Below are 20,868 nucleotides of genomic sequence, written 5' to 3'. Positions count from 1 at the left end.
TACTTATATAGTATGAAATATTATACAGCCTAGATGAGTAAAAGGTCTAAGGCATAGAGTAATATTACTCTATGGTCTAAGGTGCCACCATTATAAAATATATTGTCATGGGCGCCACTAAAGTATCACGTTTTTCATCACGGGCTTAGAAGATTCTTCAAAGACCGAGGTTTTCATATTGTATTTATCACCTCGGAACATCATGATAATGATGTATCCATGTTATATGTTAATATATTATTAATTGTTATGTTGTATAAGTATAATATACTTTAGTTCATGGTATCTATATTAAAAAATATTTATTATAAACCACTAAAAAAAAATCGCTTAATTTCTTTTTTAGTACCTACTTAACAAATTTTTATTAAAATTAAAAATTAGATATATTAACAAGTTCCCGTTACCAATTTTTATTTATTATAGAACATATTATATTGAGTTCGTAATAATTATCCTCGCTTTATCCACTTACCAAAATCCTACCTATACCAAACTGAAAAAGTAAATCCAAGATTATTCTTACACCAATTAAAAACAAAAATATTGTCATCAAATACTCAGTGTTTGGTTTAATTTTATTACAGACCTATGTTTGAAGTTCAAAAGTTAACCCAATTCACCAGAATCATGGTACCTATATTGTAGTTTTGTGTTTAGTAGTTTAGTAGTTCATAACAATTAAGTATAAAACCATAGAATTTTTTTAGATAGTTCAAATATTAACTCTTGGCAAACTATAAAATAATGATATATCCTAAACCAATTTTGTTAATTTGCTCATTGTTTCAACTTAAACAATTTTACCCACAGAAGATAGAACTTTAAACTTTGAAACATCCTACTGACCACTATCACTTTCCATCACTTAAAAATATAAATATTTTAACTTGTTTACTATATTTATAAAAATGTTATACTTGGTCAAATCTTGAAGTAAAACAAGAATAATAATTATATTTAATACATCAATTTAGATATAACATTAGCAGTCAGGCTCCCCGCGTCAAATTTAGGACCCCGCACTGTAGGTTTTTACAGGCCCTATTAAATAATATTTAATAAGAGTATCCCTGTCAAAATTATAATTCATTTCAATGAGTTCTCGTGGAGCCCTATAAGTAGAAATTGAGCACAACACAAACACACTTTTTATATTCCTTCAACTTCAAATTTTAACAAAATAATTAAAATGTTAATTTCTTTCATTTTTTTAAAGGCTTGAAAATATAATCTTGAGTTCTCTATAGGTTTTCTTATCTAAAAATTACATTTCATGCAACTTTTTTTTATACACCTTTCATTTTTAATATTTCTTAGCTATCATATTAATTGAATATTGATAATTTTAAGACTGAAATATAATGAACACCTTACCATTAGGAGCTTAAAACACAATTTTATTATAAAAGAAGTACCTCAAGTTGGTACTAAATTAAGGGTATTAAAAAACAAATACAGAAACAATATTTGTTTTATGTTTTTTATTGAAAAAGTCATAACTATTACGATGATGATGTTTCCATCGCGGCTGCTGCTGCAGATTCTTCGGTGTATTTTCCTTTTCCTTTAAGAGCCAATGCTTGAGCTCTTCCTTTGCCTCTCCTGTCGAGGATCTTCTTACGGTCTTTGTCCAACTTCAGTTTAACAATGACACACTACAGAATGGTATGAAAATATATAGAATATTTAACAAGCAAATAACAAGTTCTAATAATACCTTTGAAGGATGGATTCCAACATAAACAGTTGCACCATTAGCTTTCTCACGTTGAATCCTTTCAATGTAAATGACATATTTCTTTCTGTACACTTGGACAATTTTGCCAACTTGTTGACCTCTGAAATGTCCTCTTACAACCTAAAAATATGAAAATATAGATTTAATAATAGTGTAAGCTATAATAGAACTATAAATAGTTTAAAGTAAATGATTTAATTTTATTATTTAATCAGAGCCTTAGAATTATCATTTCACAGATAAAACTCCTACAATCATTCATTCGGCTACAAGAACTGTAATCGAAAAACAATTGTATTTGTTATTTGTCCGTTTCAAAGAATGGTTTTGCTTCATCACATAAATCAAAGGAATTATAATATATAAAGCAAATAGTTATATGTACTATTTAACATTAAAATAATACACTTTGTAAAACATTGAAGTATTTAATCAGAGCCTTAATAATAGCATTTAACAGATAAAACTCATACAATCAATTATTGTGCTACAAAAACTGTAACACAAGATTGTTTGTATTTGTTATTCGTCCGTTTCAAAGAATGGTTTTGCTTCATCAGTTTAAGTACTTATAAAAATAGATAGTTTAGAGAAAAAGTTTTTATACATATTATTAGGTATAGAAATTATAAATAGTAAAACCTAAGTTTACATGTAAGCTAATTACTTCAAACAGTATTTAATCAGAGCCTTAATAATATCATTTAACAGATAAAACTCCTACGATCAAAAATTCCGCTACAAAAACTGTAACAAAAAATTAATTGTACTTGTTATTCGTCTGTTTCAAAGAATGGTTTTGCTTCATCAGTTTAAATACATCTGATGATTAAAAAGTACATTAATTCAGACAATTAAATAAGTTTGTTTTAAGAAATATCAAATAATCAAAGCCTTTAAAATAGCATTATAACAGAAAAAACTTTTATAGTTATAATAATTGTGTTACAAAAACTTTAACACAAAAATGCTTAAACTTATTATTCTTCCTGTTTCAAAGGATAGTTTTGCAGCATAAATTTGAGTATAACTAAGGAATATACTATACAGAGTGATTCTTTTAAGTGGGTACACTAATTATCTCGAAAAGTATTGACTTTTTTCAAAATATTTTTTATATGGTTTCAAGTTCTTGAAAACCCAACGTTTTTATTAAAAAATTATATTTTTATCCTTATCATTTTTTTAAGTTTTTTACTTTTTTGAATGACAACAGAGTTTTAATTTAATATTCCAAAGCAGAATATTTTTCTAAGTATTTTTATATATAAAAATCGAATTTGGAGCTAGTAGTTTATGAGTTATAGGTATTTAAAGTTTAGATTGGCAGAGTGGAGTGGTACGGGGTTACCCCGCAAAATATTTGTCCACTACTCCGCTTGTCTAAACTTTAAATACTTATAACAGTTATAACTCATAAACTACTAGCCCCAAATTCGATTTCTATGTATCAAAATACTTAGAAAAATATTCTGCTTTGGAATATGAAATTAAAACTCTATGTTGTCATTCAAAAGAGTAAAAAACTTAAAAAATGATAAGGATAAAAAATATTTAAAAATATAATTTTTTTAATAAAAACGTTGGTTTTTTAACAACTTAAAACCATGTAAAAAATATTTTGAAAAAATTAAACACTTTTCGAGATAAATAGTGTACCCACTCATAAGAATAACCCTGTATAGTTAAGAGCAAGTCTATTTTTAAATGTAACAACACTTGTAATATTGTATACGAATGGTATGTAACACATTTGAGTATTTAAAATGATATTCGACTAGTGTCCTTATAATAATATTAAACACAAAACTCTCACAATTAAACAATATGTTACAAAAACTGTAATATGAAAGTGGTTGTACTTATTATTTTGTTTCAAACAAATGGAACAACCTCAACTACTATATAAGGTATTTAAATATTTTACATAAAGTTTGTCCTATATATATTGCCTTCAAAAAGTCAAATTTAGTACTTCCCAAAAGAAATGCACAGAATGAAAGATTAATTTTTAATTGTCAGCAACCAATACCATCACATAAATAATTGAGTCTTGATATTAATCAATGAAATCTTACAAAATATTAAAGTTATAAAATATTGAATGACAACAAATGAAAATACATTCTAAGAATATGATACGATTCAACGGTTTAATATCTAAAAAAAAATAAATCTGTTTCATGAAGAATAATTGTAAACTCGGCGAACACAAAATAAGTCTTTAAATCTAAGTTATAAGTTCACAGACCTGGACTTCGTCGTCTTTGCGGACGGGCATAGACTTAACGTTGTACTTGCTCTTCAGCTCTTTGGACAAAGGCGCCGACATGATGCGACGTCTGATGTGCGACGGAGCTGTGAAGTGTAATTTGCGGGACTTGCGTCTCGAAGACGTTTTGTAAATGTTGAACTTCATGTTTGGGCAGGTATCTGAAACGAAACGAATGTGGTAGATGAGTACGATAAGTCACGGTTTTCGTATCGTGAAAATAAATTTGACGTTCGGGTAGATCGGTGAAATCGAAACCCACTACGATACTAACGAAGCGGTGACGAGAGTTTCCTACGCCAAAAGCTTGCAAGTATCACGATCAGAACGGATGAAAATTTCGTACTTACCAAACTCTGCAGCGACGCTCAAAATCACGTTCGAGCGAAAAGTAGTGTAATCAGATGTTACGTTTACGGACTACACCGAGAGTGTTGTATTTAAGGTTGTAAACACAACGCATAAGACTGATGTTAGGAACGGCCAACGCGATAACCGTGGTCGCCGGCTATCATCATTCATTCATCGGATGTTGGCTCGCCAAAGACGTTCGAAAAATAGGAACAAGATTTTTTTTAGACTCTTTGCTACACTCTGGCTTTTAAATTTTAATAAGTCTTACCCTGGTTCTCTGAGTCTAAATTTCCTTCCATCGGCAAGTATACTAGGTGACAAAAATAGAAACTGCAAATTAATTTAATCCAAAATACTTACCTACATCATCGCTGTTCGTAATATAATATTAATACTAATATATTCGTCTATATATATATATATATATATATATACTGGTAGTTGTGTAATTTAAAATAAAATAAAATAAAAACGGAAACGGCAGGTGGAATAATGATGATGATGATGGTTTATGGTATACCAACCACAAAAATTAAACTAATTAAAAAACCGGTTAATTTGCATAAATATAAAATTATACAACCACCTCTAGAAATATTCGTTTTTGATTAACACATTTTTAAATACAAGTGGACAGTGATCTTTTACAAAATACAGTGAAATTTGATTTCCTGATTTTCGAAAATCTCATGAAATAATAAAATACATTTTTTTACAAAAAAAAGGTATAAATTAACGTGTATGGATTTGAGTGATTTGACGATATTGATATAAAAGGTGAATACCTATGTAATTATGTGAAACTGAGTACACTGAGCACAGGCCACTAAATGCGTACCTACTATATAGGTAGTTTGTGTTGATTTATTGGTAAAAAATCAACAAAAGTTTCAAAAACATTTTAAACTTTTCAGTGACACACCAATATTAGTTTTAAATTATTTTCTGGTAATAAATTACTATGAATAGGAACATTTTTAGGTATGTATTAAAATTAATCATAGCCAGTACATATAAAATAATATTTTATTGTATAACAAAATCATATTCTTATAGTTGTTCGTTTTTTAATCTTAACAAATAACAGGTAATTATAGAAGTACCTGCTAACTATTTAATGACTAACAAATAATAATTGTAATATTATATAAAATTTGGTTGTTACTTTGTTAGGTATTAGCATTGATTAAATATATTAAGTATATTTAATCAATGGTATTAGGTAGGTACAAGGTACATTGTTGATTTCAGATATGCAGATATTAGTTATCTCAAATATCGATATTACATAAATTATTCTAAGTCTTTACTAAAGACTCTTTACCTAGTACGTATAAATTATAATCAGTATAATATTAAATACCCACATCATGTTAAGAAATAAGAATAATATTTTAAGTTTAAAACAGTAATATAGTTGTAAAATATACAATTTATTATTTAAATAGCCAATAATAGAGATTTAGTCGATTTAGATACATATTTCATTGAGCCTGAATTTTAAACACAACAATATATTTATAATTTATATACAATATACCTAAGGACTTAATTATATTTTAAAACAAAATCTCAATAGGTACAAGACTATATTCTTTCAACAATCGGTTTCAGCGATCTGAGCATCCACTCGAGTACCACTCGCTAAATCTAAAGCGGTCGCGACCACTTCTCCTTGACCACAAAATCCTATTTGTACCAACAGTTCTTTAGACAGTTGAACGTCTTCGTTTCTCGTCAGTTTTAACGAACCACACTTTAACACTCCGTCGTCCGTAACGAACTGAAAATAAAAAAATGAATAATAATGATAATAATCATGAAATAATCATCGAATAACATAAAATAATTGAAATTCAAACTTTAGTCTCGATTTCATATTTCTAAAAGTATCATATAATATTATAATATATAACACGCTATACGTGCATACCTTGGCTGATAGATTATGTACTAGGTATATATTGATTACGATCGAATCCTGTGAAGAGTTCGCAGGTGTGTATTTTTTTATGACCGTCTCATTATCTCTTATACAATCGTTTTCTTCGATTAGGTAATCCAACAAGTCTGTACACCAACGCTTACCATCTTTTATGACGAGTTTTTCTGAAATTACATCATAGGTATACAATATTATTAACAATCAGTGTATCTATAAGGCAAGGTGTCCCTGCACTGGGGCTTTGTAAAATTTGTCCCGACCAGGAATTTTTTGACAAAATAATATTTTATTTTTCAAATTTAATTTTTAAAAATTATTACCGTTTTAGATCGTCAAGTGTGTTATAATTCATTAGATTATTTGGTAATTTTAAACTTATGAATATAGAGGTACCTATGTATTTTAATTTATTAACAATGTGGCTCACTTCGAAATGGCTTCATAAATTTGCGGCTCCCAAAATTAAGGTAAGTTATCGTTTGAAAAAAGTCTATACCACCATGGCATAATCCTTAAATGGTAAAGTAGTTGGTTCTAAGGATTTTAAAATGTGTATTCCTTAAGCATAATTAAAAATTCCAAAAATCAGTATTTTTAAACGATATTAATTACTATTATTATTTAGTTATTACCTATTATTAGTTATTTATGTACTTTTGGCTACGATCGTATAAAAATAAAAAAGTAATTAAATAAATTACTAAAAGAAAAATGGAGGTGAGCATATTTTGTGAGTCATCTTGTACATTACAAATTTCAATGGACGGGAGTTAGGGTATGTATATGTGGACAACCACACTACCACAGTAAGATATTCATGGCTGCAGTGTGTATTGTACGTATCTAATAATATATTCAAAATATAATTTCATATATATTCTTACCTATTGGATGAGTGTTGTCGACGAATGGTTTGATTATGCCCACAGCGTAACTGTGTTTGGCTCTATACGCAGGCGTATCCGACCTATTCAAATCGTACATGACAGCCCCGCGTAGTACGCTGACATAACCCATGTCGGGTAAGATTATTTTCAAGCGGTCGCTAAAACGCTCGGAGATCTTTTCTTGGAGCCACAGTGACTGAGAGTAACCTCCAACCAAAAACATGTGGGTGACTTTTTGGTTGTCGTTTACTATGTTGTTGATTTGCTATATACATAATATTTATATATTATATTTTACAGTAATAATTAATAGGTCAATATTAAGTTTGGAATAAAAAACGATGGGTGTGATGCACGATTACCACAGTCTCTAAATGTTGAGCAATACCAAAAAGTGTCCTTACTTCCGAAATGCATGCAAAGCTTGGCAGAAAAAGTGGCTCGATGGCCATATAGTGTAAAATGAAAACACCGTCCAGTTCATTCCACACGATCGCGTCGGATCCGTAATCTCTCACGGCGTCCGATACCTTTAAACAAACATACGCATTTGCATTCATAATAATATGACCGCCGTGGAGGCGTGGACATTTACTTAAATGCCATATTATAATATATATATTTATGTTATTTACGAACGTCTTTGTCTGAATACTTCAAGTAGTGTTCGATAAACGCGTACGGTGGCCTTATAACTATAGGCGCTCTCACTTTGCTGGAGACAAACTTTTTAGCTTCTTCAAATCTCTGAAGGAGTTCCATATAAGCCGCAGGTCGTTGAAGTTTAAAATCTGACATGAATCCAAAACCGAATAAAGCACACAGGAGCTTAACAAATTCAATATCTACACCTACAATACAACAACAATTAAACAACGTTTACTCAAATACTCAATTATATAATGTATTTTATATATATGTAGCAATACAGATTTGGTACTTAATAACTAAAGAAAATAATACATAGAGGGCTGTTTTTTAAATGTATAATAGTATAATACTTAATAGCTCTTAATAAGAGTCTCCTCTTATAGGTATAAACAGGCCCCCACATCATATTTTTGGCTCTGGTATAGTTGGTACAGAACAAAATCCGGACCCCTCTTAATTACCAATTAATTTTTAAATATTTCTTCTAATATATATTGAAGAAATTATTTATAAGAACGCTGGGTCCCTTGAAAGTCCAGGCCCCAGTATCGTGGGTCCTTCAGCCCCCCTTTGTGCGGGCCTTAAGTATAAATACTCTAGTACCTATATATATTATATAGTAGGTACCACGTTTGAAATAGTGTTTAAACTACAAGATTTTGGTATTGCTTATTTACCATAATAATGTATCTTTTTAAAAGCAAGATAGGTTTATTTAAATAATAGAATCGATAACAAAAATAGACGAAATAAGTTTTATTTTTGTCTATATATTACTTAGAGATCCACAGACGCCTGCTGAAGGTTTATGAAGTTTACTGATCGGAAGTCGGTTGGCAGTACGGCACACTTGATGAATTGTTACGTCTACTGTACCACCGCCACAATTAACAACTAAATAGTTACATCCTGAAGTTGAGCAAAAACAAAACAAAATTTCAGTTATTAACTTGAATTTATTATATTATTTAATCAGTTTGAAATCAATGTAATTCTAAGCTAATAAACAATTCAAACATTTTAAACAAATTTATTAAGTATTCAGTAATTTTATTACCTTCGCCTATTTCGTTCAAAACACAATAATCAGTTTCGTAAGTATCCTGAAAACTAATTTTAGAAAGAACTTTGGTATTTTTTAGCCGTGCACTGCGACAATGTACAGCTGCTGCTTCAGGCTCCAAAACTATAGTCACAGCTTCTGGATTTTCCAAACTACCCAACCCGGCCTGAAAAAAATAATATTATTATACTGTAAGTATTGTTGAATAAAATGCATTTATTAGTATTAAATAGTTGACTATTATCACTAATAAATGGTTACTAAAATAATTTGTGTTCTTGCAAACCTCGATTGCAATTTCTTTCATCAAGTGCCTGGTACTTTTATTCCAAATAGCAGGCACGGCAAGTATCCACGAAATTGAATCCAGGCTCAAAGCTTCGGAACACCGTTCAGTGAGTTCTTCTAAAATTAAATATCTAAGGTGTCGTAAAGCTTCAGTCAATATGCGAGTGGCTGGGAGGGACACACTGTTGGCGGCCATTATATGTGTTTCTTTAGAGATTACCTGAAAATAATTTCAATTTTATACTAAATACGCTTCAGTAGGGTACCTAAACAATACGATTTCACTCACGTCTTTATTGTATAAAAACATCTTGAACTTATCAAAGTAGTACCACTTGTGTGCTTCCTCCGGGTGCATATCATGAAAATAATCACGGGCCGCAGTTCCAAACGAATGGAAATTAAAATCTGGCGATAACAGTAGAGCTGTGGGTATTTTTTGACCATCGACTATCGTATCGCATTCGTCTAAATATAAGAACAACGCGTCAATATACCGTTTAACTTAAACATATACATTTAATACAATATTAATATTGTTTATTATGCGTACATCACGGTAACATCCATCTATAACACTTTATGTAGTCCATTATGGTCATCATAAAATAATAAATCCGTAAATATTTAAAATATTATGCATACACAAGTAAAATACTAAGAAAAAGAAGGACAACAACGGAAAACATATTATTATTTTTAATCATTGAATGCAATATTTAAAATTTAAATATGCCACAAAATTATTTTATTTTCACTTTTTGTGCAATGATTTTATTTTGTTTTAATAAAATATATAGTATGGGTAGGTATAATATGTAAATAAATTGTAAATAATTAAATAATTAAATAAAATGTAAAAATTTGAAAAATAAATGGTTCTACTGCAAATCCCCTATGAAAACGTTTTCAAATACTTTCATTCATTATATTTATTTGTGTAAATGTATTTGAATGAAAGCAATTTCGTCTGCCGACAGTCATTAAAGTGTTAGTGTGTTACAATATTGTTTTTCTTAATCTAGTATTCTAGTGTTAACTTTAACTACAAAGTATACAAGGGCAGTAATTATTTTACTTGAAGTATATTCTTTAAAATATACAATTAGTTGTTCTGGAATACTTAAATTACTATACTATTTTGAAAACTCCCCTTTTCTGATAATATAACATTATGTTTCAAAAGTTTAATATATACCGTGTGTCCGCGGAAACAGGGTACACTTTACCACTCATTACCCTGTACATATTTTTCAATTCTGTTTTCGGGACATTAAATTAGACTATTGGATCTTTAATTTCGATGACTTACAATTTTTTTTACTCGCGTATTTTTATACTACGCATGCGCAACACAACTTCACTTTTTTTAAATGGCAACCCCTATTTTGAATATCATTTTCGGATTAATGGTTTTTTTAAAGTAATTTTGATCTAACAACTACTACTCTCAATCCAATATTGACCGAATGAGCGTTTTAAATAATGGAGGGACTTTCGATCAATTTATCGAGTAACTTATGTTAGTGATTTTTGTAAATTGAATTGTAAATAAAAAATGTGTAGTAGAGTTTAAAATAATAAAATTAAAATTAAAAAATAAATGTTAACAAAATAATTTTTTTAAATTTTAAATCACTCTCATTCGGTCAATATTGGATATAGACTATAGAGAGTAGTACCTAGTTAGTAGTTAGATCAAAATTATTTAAAAAAAATCCATTAATCCGAAAATGATATTCAAAATAGGGGTTGCCATTTAAAAAAGTAAAGTTGTGTTGCGCCTTGCGCATGCGTAAAATACGTGAGTAAAAAAATTTGTAAGTCATCGAAATTAAAGATTCAATAGACTAATTTAATGTCCCGAAAACAGAATTAAAAAATATGTACAGGGTAATGATAGTGGTAAAGTGTACCCCGTTTCCGCGGACACACGGTATATAATTGTTCATTTTTATTTTTTTCCGGGATTTCTCAATAGTTTATATATATTATGTAGTTATTATAAGTTATACAGGCGAAAGCTGCCGTGAATCGGACAAGAGTACCCTTTATACCAATATATAGCTAAATAGCTATGACCACATTACCTACGTATATAAAAACAAATAATAATAATAATATATTATGATGTATACTGTGTCTGATTAGCTGAATTTTTAACGCCATAATATCTTATATGGCTATATCCATCCTCCAAGAGTTCGAAAAAATTCCGATGTTCACAATTATCTATACGAATTGTCTAAATGCCTCCAATACATAATTTAATAAGTAGTTATTTGTGGTTCACTTATAAATATAACAACCATTTCTATTACAGCGTACAATATAAAGTTTACCTACAATAGTTATATTATGATAAGTTCTATAAAAAGGTTTACTATAATATAGTTACAGTCGGGTTTCTTCATGATGGTAATCCTGCCAGACCGTCTGAACGAGTACGCGTAACCCGTGTACGTCGTACCGATGTCGATCGCCACCACGATACCGTCTTCGGGCGATTCGTCCAGCACCTGGAGCTCGGTCGTGTGACATTGATCTCGGTTGACGTATACTTCTTCGACCAGGTTATAAGTCTCGTTCAATGGCACAGGACTACAGCAGTTGTTGTTGGACTTGACGGTAACCGGTGCGGCTGCGGCGGTGAAACTGCTCATCGCGGTCGTACACTCATCCCCATCCGGTTGCCGGAAACACTGCTGTTCTAGCGACAACGAAATCAACCTGCAGCGTCGTCAGACGATATTAAACATAATGCAGCTGGTAGATGACCACTGCGAGTGCAATTTGAGTTTTAATTTTTTTAATAGAGATACTAAAATTTAAGTAAACCATTTTTTTCATCATCAACTCGTCAAGTCAAGCCAATTTTTCTCCTTTGAACTAACCATTTACACATTTATAATAGAGACATGCCTATTACCTACTACCTATAACTATTTAATTATTTGATTCCGAATATTAATATTATTGTTTCTAAAATTAAGAATGTAAAACAAATTTAGTCATCGAAATTATGCTAAAACTATAACGTAAAACCTATAGTTGTTAAATGTATATATTTTTTTTTGATTGACTTATTTCAAATTTAAATTTCTCAACGATGTTCTTTATTAGCCCTATTCTTGGCCTTCTTGAACCAATCCACAGAATTACAATAAATTAAGTATAATAAAGTGGTTTCGTACCTGTTCAGAGTTGTGTTTATTGAGTTGGCAACTTCATCCTCGTCATACTCAATCGGGATCCCAGAATCGAGCGAATTGTAGCGCAGAGCGCATTCGATGTCGTCCAGCCTGTATTCCGGTTCCTCTTCCACGCAACCTAAGACTGATATAATGATATTATACCACCACGGCTTTAGCCCACTGTGCGTTTATCGAGTAAAGATCGCGATAAATGATTCGCGCGCGAACATATATAAACGAAAAACGACATACACACGTAACACGTGCTAGTAGGAGTGCACTCAGCACAGGTAAAGTCACTGTACGCGCGTGTATATTATATTAAAATAAAACGCGATCTCTAAATATACATATAGTATATAAATATACCTTGTTGAAATTTCTGGATGTTGTTGTGTCTGAACAGCAGTATCTCTTGTTCAAGACTAGATAGCGGATCGTCAACGAACACTCGTCCCCTCCTGCGTTCGTGGTACGACGTGTCGCCTGCTGCAAAGTTCATCATGGCTGGTGGCTCTGCGGCGGGCGGAATAACAAAACAAATCACATAAAATCAATTGAATGGGAAGAAAGTGTGCCGGGTGTGTAATTACATCGCGGTCGTGACCAACCACGCGGAACGATGCTGCCGCAGCAGTTAACAACAATACAATAATATACTTATCAAAAGAAAAACTAACTGCGGCGAAAGAAAAATTACGGATGCATAATGAGAATTTGAAATCGTTAACGATATTTTAACTATTCTTATGATAGATAATAGCCATATAGAAATAGGTGTTTTCTGCGTGTTCCGCGTGGGCGGAGTACCATGCCGTTATAATTGTTGTATATACTATATGCGTCTACCTAATATCGTGATAGGGACATATATAATATATATATATATATATATATATATATATATATATATATTTATACCTAGGTACAGCCGTACTAGTAGAATAATATAATAACATGACACGACAATGGCAACAGTCGACAGTAAATAACGACACATATTATAGGTATATATAGGTACCTACTACAAACTATACAATATATATGTATATGTGTGTGTGTATATTATATATATATATATATATATATAAATTAGTAAATATTTTATAGGTAGTCATTATAATAGCATTAGAAGAATAATATGTATTATTGTATATAACATGGTATACAGTCATACAGAACTCCAGAAGTCGTGATTTGGTACTTTCAGTTTACATTATCAACACTTCACGATCATGAAGACAATAAACCAACTGCATTATGTGCACAGGGCCGTAAAGTAAAAGCAAATAAACTATTTATGATGCACGCGGTTTTGTGTATAATGGGTACTTATATATTATAATTTATAGTTATATAAAATGTTTTAGGTTAAAACAGGAAGTCTCGATAATCGTCAATAAATATTAAATAGAACTTGAGCGTTACTATTTTTAAATTATAACTACATGACACCGTAGTGACCAGTGGCGTGGTATTAAACATAATTAATAATTATATAAATTAAACATTTGTAAAAATCAACTATAATTTATAAATCACAATCTACAATTTTTTGTAATTTGTTATGACATAATAATTATATCATACATGTACTAATGTATATATTATCTAATATTATATTAACCTACACCTGATGTGTAAACTGTATTTATTTTAAACGCTAACAAGTAACAGCTTTACAAGGATTGTTAAAAAAAAATCACTCTAGGTCTAATTGTTAGTGAAGTATATAGGTACTTTCAAAGAATGATAACAATTATTACTTTCCAAATATTATTTTTAATGAACATTTCGTTTCTCGATACTAAATATCATGTCAAAATATATTAATGAAAAAAAATAATAGCGAGGAAAGCGTCACAATTAATTAAAAGCAATTGTTTCGAATTAAAAACTTTTTTTTATTGCACAATTTATCTGTCCATAAATTATAAACATACCTATTAAGAATTAAGCAAGTTTTATGATGTATTGAAGTGCATGAAAAAAGACAGAATGGAGAAGTTAATATGATACCTCAGATATCTAAGATCTTAAAGGAGGAAGTGAAGAACGTATATTGTATATTAATTTAAAATATTAATAATTACCTATTAACTATCAAGTATCAATTATAAGTAATTATTTTTCCACTAGATATAATAGTAAGTACATACCTATTATATTTATATAACATCTAACACCATAATAACTGATAAAAATTAGGAAGTAGTATAGGAACTAAGTATTTAAAATAATAGGTACCTACATGCTTTTGTTATGTAAGTACCTAAATTAAACTCACATCATTGTAGATGTACTACTCATTGTGTATAGAATGCAATACTATTATACCTAATTAGGTAATATTATAAACTCAAATTAATCAAATTATTATACTAATGTTTGCATAGTTGCATTAGATAAGTAGTTATCTACCTACTTTCTGATATTAATACCCATATGATACCAATAAATTAAAAAGTTAGATTGAATCATGTATAAGGCCATTATTGGTACATAAAGCCCGTATAGGTAAGAACTCTACCTAGCAATAGCTGTAGATAATACATTTTAATATGTACAATATGATATATGAAGTAGGTACCATGTATTCGATAACACAATATATATTATTTAGTAAGATAATATTTTATTATAAATATATTATAAATAAATAAAGTATTAGGTGCCTAATAACTAATAATTTAATTGTTATATAGGTAATTAGTACTAATTAAATATTAAATTAAATTTCAAATACATGAGATAGCAGGTAAGTACGAATATCAAATTAATAAAATAAAATCGCAAATGATGAAAAGCTTGAAATTTATACATTATCTCTTTAAAGTATAATTTTATACAATAATTATATTATAGGTAATCTATTGAATTTGCATTGTCGACCTACATATTATAATTATTATAGACCAATAGGTCAAAAGTCTATGTGATTTTTTTTCAAGAGTTTTTTCGTTTAAAAATAATTATGACAAGGCACGAAGGCACTAAGTATAAGTAGTAGGTAATTAAGGAACAATAACAATAGATTCGCTCCACTCTGTCTGGGATCTTTAATAGGAAATCGATTCGTTATAAACAGTTTGCGTAAGTATGACTATCGTTAGATTGTTTAAAAATGTTTAGATAGGTACTTAGAGGTTATATATATATTACTATCTCCTATATAGTTATAATTAGAATGATATAAGATTATAATTATGATTATCATAATAACTATAATAAGACATATTCGTGAATTATGATGATCAACAGCTCCGGATTGGGTAGTTTCGATCCTTCGATAAATATTTTTCAATCGACCCTTGATTTGCTAAAGTAGTCCACATTGGACGAATTTTAATATTAATAAATACTAATGACCTTATCATGTTTATTGACTGTATAATACTGTACACTACTACACTATTATATACCTTTCATTAAAATCGTTACGTGGGCATTGTGACAAATTTATCGTACAAGTCAGTCTAAAATATTAGTGGCCCTCGAGATTTTCTCGATGCTTGACTGACCGATCCGGGCTTGTGATCAAACTATAAATGTAACAAAAAGTAATTTTCTTCAGACTTATCAAGAAATTTCTAACATAAATTCATGTGATTACTAATTAGATACTGCCCAGTAACTGGATAGTTGATATTGTTGATATGTAAAGACAAAAAAACAAAAGAAGATAAAGGTTATTATTTTGTTAAGTATGACAAGTGTGTATGTAGTAGTAGTAGTAGTAGTAGTAGTAGTAGTATATTTATATAATTGTCGTATGAAAATATTTCAAAAATAATATTATGTACATGTCTATTCGCCATTCGGTTAACCGTCTTAATGCCTGCAGTCTCGATAGTGATGGTTTATCAAATTTCTTCTGTATTACAATTTTGTAAGGATAACTAACAAACATTCAAAAAGGTGAAAATGAAGATACTATAAAATTGTATAATAGACAAAAATCCACGCTTTACTCATAAGTCGTAACCCATTATTTGTACTTATAATAAACAATATTAACACATTTACATATATATAATAAATAATATATATCATTCATGTGTAACTTTGATATGGTCGTTAACGTTGCACTTGTTGACAATAGGTCAAAGTCTTCATCGTTCAACACACACGATGCATAAATGAGTCTCAGTCCTTAGACACAGTAATACTGTTATTCTGCAGATTCTATTCAAATTTATTTTCTTTGAATTGTTAGAAAATATTATCTTGCGTACCTATATTTTTACTTTGTTTGTATAGGTGGATTATATTTTTCAATTACGATTTAAGAAAGTTTATAAGTGACTTTAATGCTTTAATTATATAAAACTACAGTCTACAAAATGAATAGGTAGCTAGTACATATATGTATTAGAATTGAGTAAATAAATTATATACTTTATGCTTTAGTCTCTCAAAAATCTTAGAGTTTTGGATTGATAGTTTTGTATTCTAGTGATGTTAGTAAATTTAGCTGACCCCCAGAGCTGTATACCATAGACCAAAATTGGTTTAAGTAGCATTTTGTATATAAGGTGCTTGTTGTATAGATGAATATGTTTAGAGGTCCATAAGTGTCGCAGCCGGAGCTAGGATCATTGAGCGTTAAACGTTTGGAGCGTACCCATATGAGAAGCCCATGTGAGCCAGCGGTCTAGGGCTTTTTTATATATTAAAGTTAAAAAATAGCTCGTTTAGCCCACCATACATTTACCGATCTTAGATTTAGAATTTGTGATATCAAATACCGAATTTTTTCGTAATTTACATATATGTAGGGGCTTGGAGCTGCTTAAGCCCAATAAACTAAATTATGTGAGACGTTTAAGCTGCACTGTATCTAGGGCCTTAAATAGAATTTTAATTTTTAAACAAGTTATGATTCTTTTAGAATTGAAAATTTTAACTGTTACCTATCTATAGTAAAATCATTTCAAATTTGGAAAATTTAAATTAGAAATAGTAAACAACAGTATATAGGTAATGTAAATTGTAAAACCTATTCTTAAATTCCTGAAAAAAAAAACAATTATATAAAAAATGTATAGGTATTCTTAGCGACTGTATATAACTGTATAAGGTACATATATCTATGTGAATGTGAATGTGATAACAGATAATGAATGAATAACAGTAAAAATATATGCCTGTACTTTGTACTATATTACTAGGTATTATAATATCCTAGTGGCATCCTAATTATTCTATTATACCATACCTAAATATTATAATACGCATGTATATACTATATAGTTATTACTTTATAAGTTAGAAAGAAAAAAAGGTCTCAGGGAAAACAATTATGTTACCAAAATATTATGATAACAAAAGGTATACCTACCAATATTATAATGCTATACTGAAAATATGACTTTGACTTACCTCTACGATCGTGTATTTGGTACACCGCAGCTTCCGGTTTGATCGCATAGGCAAATTCGCTCTTTTTGGAGTTCGTAAACATTTATGTATTTATTTGGCACAGACATAAAACAAAGAATATAAAGTGTTCACTATTGTAACGACGTTTTAATACTAACCGAATAACGTATGAATACGTCAGTCATGAAAATCTCTGGACCGTGCCGTAGTGGAGTCTTCACAGTCCAGCAACATGGTAAATGGTAATTATATACAAAATATAGGAGGAAAAAACCTAATTTTTATTTGAATAGAGAAAGAGAAAGGACTATATTATAGCGAACATAATATTATAGAGAATAAGAGAATATATTAGGGTCAAGAAGCTAAACGCTAATTAAATTGCTGCCCTTAATTTGTTTCCAAACAACTCGATCATCTGTTATACGTGTTTTTCAGTATTCGAAGAATTCAGTATTTTATTTTTATATTACCATAAAATCAGTCATCCATGATCCATTACTATTATTATAGTTAATAGTACGCTCTATTGACCCACTGTATACATAATAAAAAATAGGTAATGGTCAGTCGGTTTGCTTTAGATGAATTACGTTTAATAGATGATTGAAATACAGTTTTCAAAATAAAGAATAATATTTTTTTTAACTCGAGTCTTGAGTCACTGAATGATATATATATATATATAATATACCTTCCAATAATCATAAAATATATAAATGCAAGATTCAAATTGAAAAAACGTATTACATTTTACAATAGGTAAGTACCTTTAAGAGCAGCAATATTGTTATAGTCAAATTCGGCATATTTCATATAATTATACTCTTAAGTACGTAAAATAGAAAACTCACAAAAATAACGAATTTTAAATACGTTTTTTGTGTATACCTACAACCTACTAAATAGGTTGAGTACATTGTATAACTATTCTATTGAGGTAACGCAATGATCATACGGCTCGCGGCTCAAAAATAAAAATGATTACTCAATTAACGGAGCATAATATACACACGCTCGAACGAAATGGCAGGCTTGCTGTACAACTGTAAAAAAAAGCATGCTTTATGAGGATACAACAATAATTGTGATATAATATACTCATATGAAGTGATGTCTAATGAGAGTTATATAAAATAGATCAGCAAGATTAAAACAAGTAACTTAAAAAAAATTAAGATATTATATTTTTGTAGTGAGTAATGAATACCCTTAGTATCGAAAGCAATTTCTTTGTCAAAGTTTCAAACCATTGCTTGTAAAAATAAAAATTAGCTCAATTATTACATAAGACATAATATAAAACTTGTAACGAGACCCATTATTATGACAAAAAATAATAATAAGTATAAATCTGTACCTACGTAATAATAGGTACCTATACCATATTTTAGACATTTAGTATTAGTAATTAGTATACTCGATGCGGTGGTATTCTAATACGTTATAACTACGTACCTACATTTGAAATGTTGACCATGCAAATACGTGATGGTTAACGGTATGTACAGTAGCTGGTATACTATTATGGTATGTACGCGGTCGGGTGTAGCTCTTTAGTTACCACTCTTGGTTCGGTCGTTAACCCAGGAGATAATAAAGATACGATCGTACGCGGTCTCGTCAACCAAGAACGCACGGAATATGGTCATCAAAACATAATATACTAATACCAGTAATACCGTCAACAATGTGATTTTTGTGCGTCAAATGTTTTCATGGTGCCCCGATGAAACTTAAGCATAAAACAGGGCAGGCCCGGATAGGCCAGTTAAGCATTTGAGAAAATTTCAAAGGACCGCTAAAATGTTGTACTGATATGAAAAATTTACCGCAATATACCAACGTTACGATTTTAATGACAGCCAGCTGCGTAACTAGCAGCAAGTGTTTGGGGTAGCAAACACTTTTATGCGCTTCACCTTCTCCAATAAGCATAATAGTAGCACTTACGCAAAATTTTCTCCTAAATAATTCTGAAATAATCATTATACTTACAGTTGTTTTATAACACGAAAATTCACAAAAATAACGTATTTTTTCTTGATAACTGTTTAAAGATAAAAAAATAGTAAATACACACTGACGCAGAATTTTTTTTATGAAATTATATAAATAATTTTGTGGTAGCAAAATGATACTTTTGCGACCCCATAAAAAATTTTGTGGTCACGACCGCTACCCCATAGTTACGCCACTGATGACAGCTATATAATGGTATACAGTCAACAAACGTGATAAGGTCATTATTATTTATTAACACTAAAATTCGTCCAATATGGGCTATTCTATGGCAAATTACGGGCCGATTGAAAAATATTTCTCGGAAAGCCGAGACTACCCAATCCGGCCATGAAAAAGGGTCACCATTTCTATATGGCCACGCGTGACAGCGTGACCCACGCAATGGCAATCGGAGAGACGAAGACCATCATGGAGGCGTGGCGCATGGTGGCACCAGAAAGTTCGTGTGCAATTGCATCTGCAACATTTTTTTGGTCGGATTCATTGGTCTGTGGGCATTGCATTGTTGGTGCAAGTCATAGCCGCTTAGTCACCGTCGGCGGTTAGCTGGGATGATTATTTATATAAATACATTAAATGTGAACCTGAACCAATTTTTCCATTAGATAATTACTTTGTATCCGGTTAACAGCAACTATATATAGGCGCACAATCACAAAACATATTATAACGGTCACTGTAGTAACAATAAATAGGCAATAACACAGCAATTTAGATGCAGTGTATCATTTAGGCATCACAGTCGACAATATTGGCTGTTCAAAATGAATTTGGCCGCTTATAAAAAAGTGAGCCGCTTTATGCTGAATCTATGCGATTAAAGTCTACTCACGTAGTCACGTCTATACAGTATTATGCAGTGAACCAATAAAATGAAGGCTCTGAATATGATTTAGACCAACGTGTAATTGAATTCTAACTATTAATTTTATTAACATTACCTTCTGTATCTGATTATTTTCATACACACGTCTGGGAGGGGGTAGTTGGGTTTTAAACCTCCTTTAGTCTTTTTTGCTATACCTATGTATAGATATATCAAAATAAATACAATTTAAAAATTGTT

General features: G+C 30.1%; 2 protein-coding genes across 3 annotated transcripts; both read right to left on the bottom strand.

The window, feature by feature from the left end:
- Positions 1 to 1,469: 1,469 nt before the first annotated feature.
- Positions 1,470 to 4,524, bottom strand: RpL26 (ribosomal protein L26). 2 transcript variants are annotated; one of them, XM_015511912.2, is made up of 4 exons: positions 4,364 to 4,524; positions 3,993 to 4,174; positions 1,721 to 1,861; positions 1,470 to 1,658 (listed from the first exon to the last, which is right to left on the bottom strand). In XM_015511912.2, the coding sequence occupies exons 2-4, from the start codon at positions 4,158 to 4,160 to the stop codon at positions 1,506 to 1,508; spliced, it is 462 nt and encodes a 153-aa protein (XP_015367398.1). In that variant the 5' UTR covers positions 4,161 to 4,174; positions 4,364 to 4,524; the 3' UTR covers positions 1,470 to 1,505. The 2 variants fall into 2 exon arrangements, with proteins under 2 accessions (XP_015367398.1, XP_015367399.1); XM_015511913.2 differs by having other exon boundaries at positions 4,288 to 4,409.
- Positions 4,525 to 5,375: 851 nt separating this feature from the next.
- LOC107164189 (heat shock 70 kDa protein 12A-like) lies at positions 5,376 to 17,959 on the bottom strand. The gene is made up of 13 exons (XM_015511920.2): positions 17,778 to 17,959; positions 12,765 to 12,911; positions 12,396 to 12,537; positions 11,600 to 11,931; positions 9,491 to 9,669; positions 9,200 to 9,421; positions 8,908 to 9,079; positions 8,628 to 8,759; positions 7,839 to 8,050; positions 7,604 to 7,729; positions 7,197 to 7,464; positions 6,301 to 6,476; positions 5,376 to 6,150 (listed from the first exon to the last, which is right to left on the bottom strand). Exons 1-13 carry the CDS (start codon positions 17,857 to 17,859, stop codon positions 5,965 to 5,967), a joined length of 2,376 nt encoding a protein of 791 aa, XP_015367406.2. The 5' UTR covers positions 17,860 to 17,959; the 3' UTR covers positions 5,376 to 5,964.
- Positions 17,960 to 20,868: the final 2,909 nt, after the last annotated feature.

The sequence above is a fragment of the Diuraphis noxia genome, unplaced genomic scaffold (genome assembly GCF_037042655.1).
Source record: "Diuraphis noxia isolate RWA-SAM2 unplaced genomic scaffold, SU_Dnox_SAM2 contig0002, whole genome shotgun sequence".
Classification (NCBI taxonomy): domain Eukaryota; kingdom Metazoa; phylum Arthropoda; class Insecta; order Hemiptera; family Aphididae; genus Diuraphis; species Diuraphis noxia.
The sequence above is the reverse complement of the archived record's forward strand: the minus strand, read 5'-3'. Positions and strand labels throughout refer to the sequence as shown.

Bases quoted from the DNA above. Each gene is read 5' to 3' on its own strand.
- LOC107164189 (XM_015511920.2), bottom strand. From the start codon at position 17,859: ATGTTTACGAACTCCAAAAAGAGCGAATTTGCCTATGCGATCAAACCG. The intron at 9,670-11,599 runs GTAACTATATTA...TCTTATATTTAG, and splicing joins CATCATGAAGAAACCCGACT to ACGAATGCGATACGATAGTC. The intron at 7,730-7,838 runs GTTCGTAAATAA...GTTTGTTTAAAG, and splicing joins TGAAGTATTCAGACAAAGAC to GTATCGGACGCCGTGAGAGA.
- RpL26 (XM_015511912.2), bottom strand. From the start codon at position 4,160: ATGAAGTTCAACATTTACAAAACGTCTTCGAGACGCAAGTCCCGCAAA. The intron at 1,862-3,992 runs GTCTGTGAACTT...TCATATTTTTAG, and splicing joins GCAAAGACGACGAAGTCCAG to GTTGTAAGAGGACATTTCAG. The intron at 1,659-1,720 runs GTATTATTAGAA...ACCATTCTGTAG, and splicing joins TTGGAATCCATCCTTCAAAG to TGTGTCATTGTTAAACTGAA.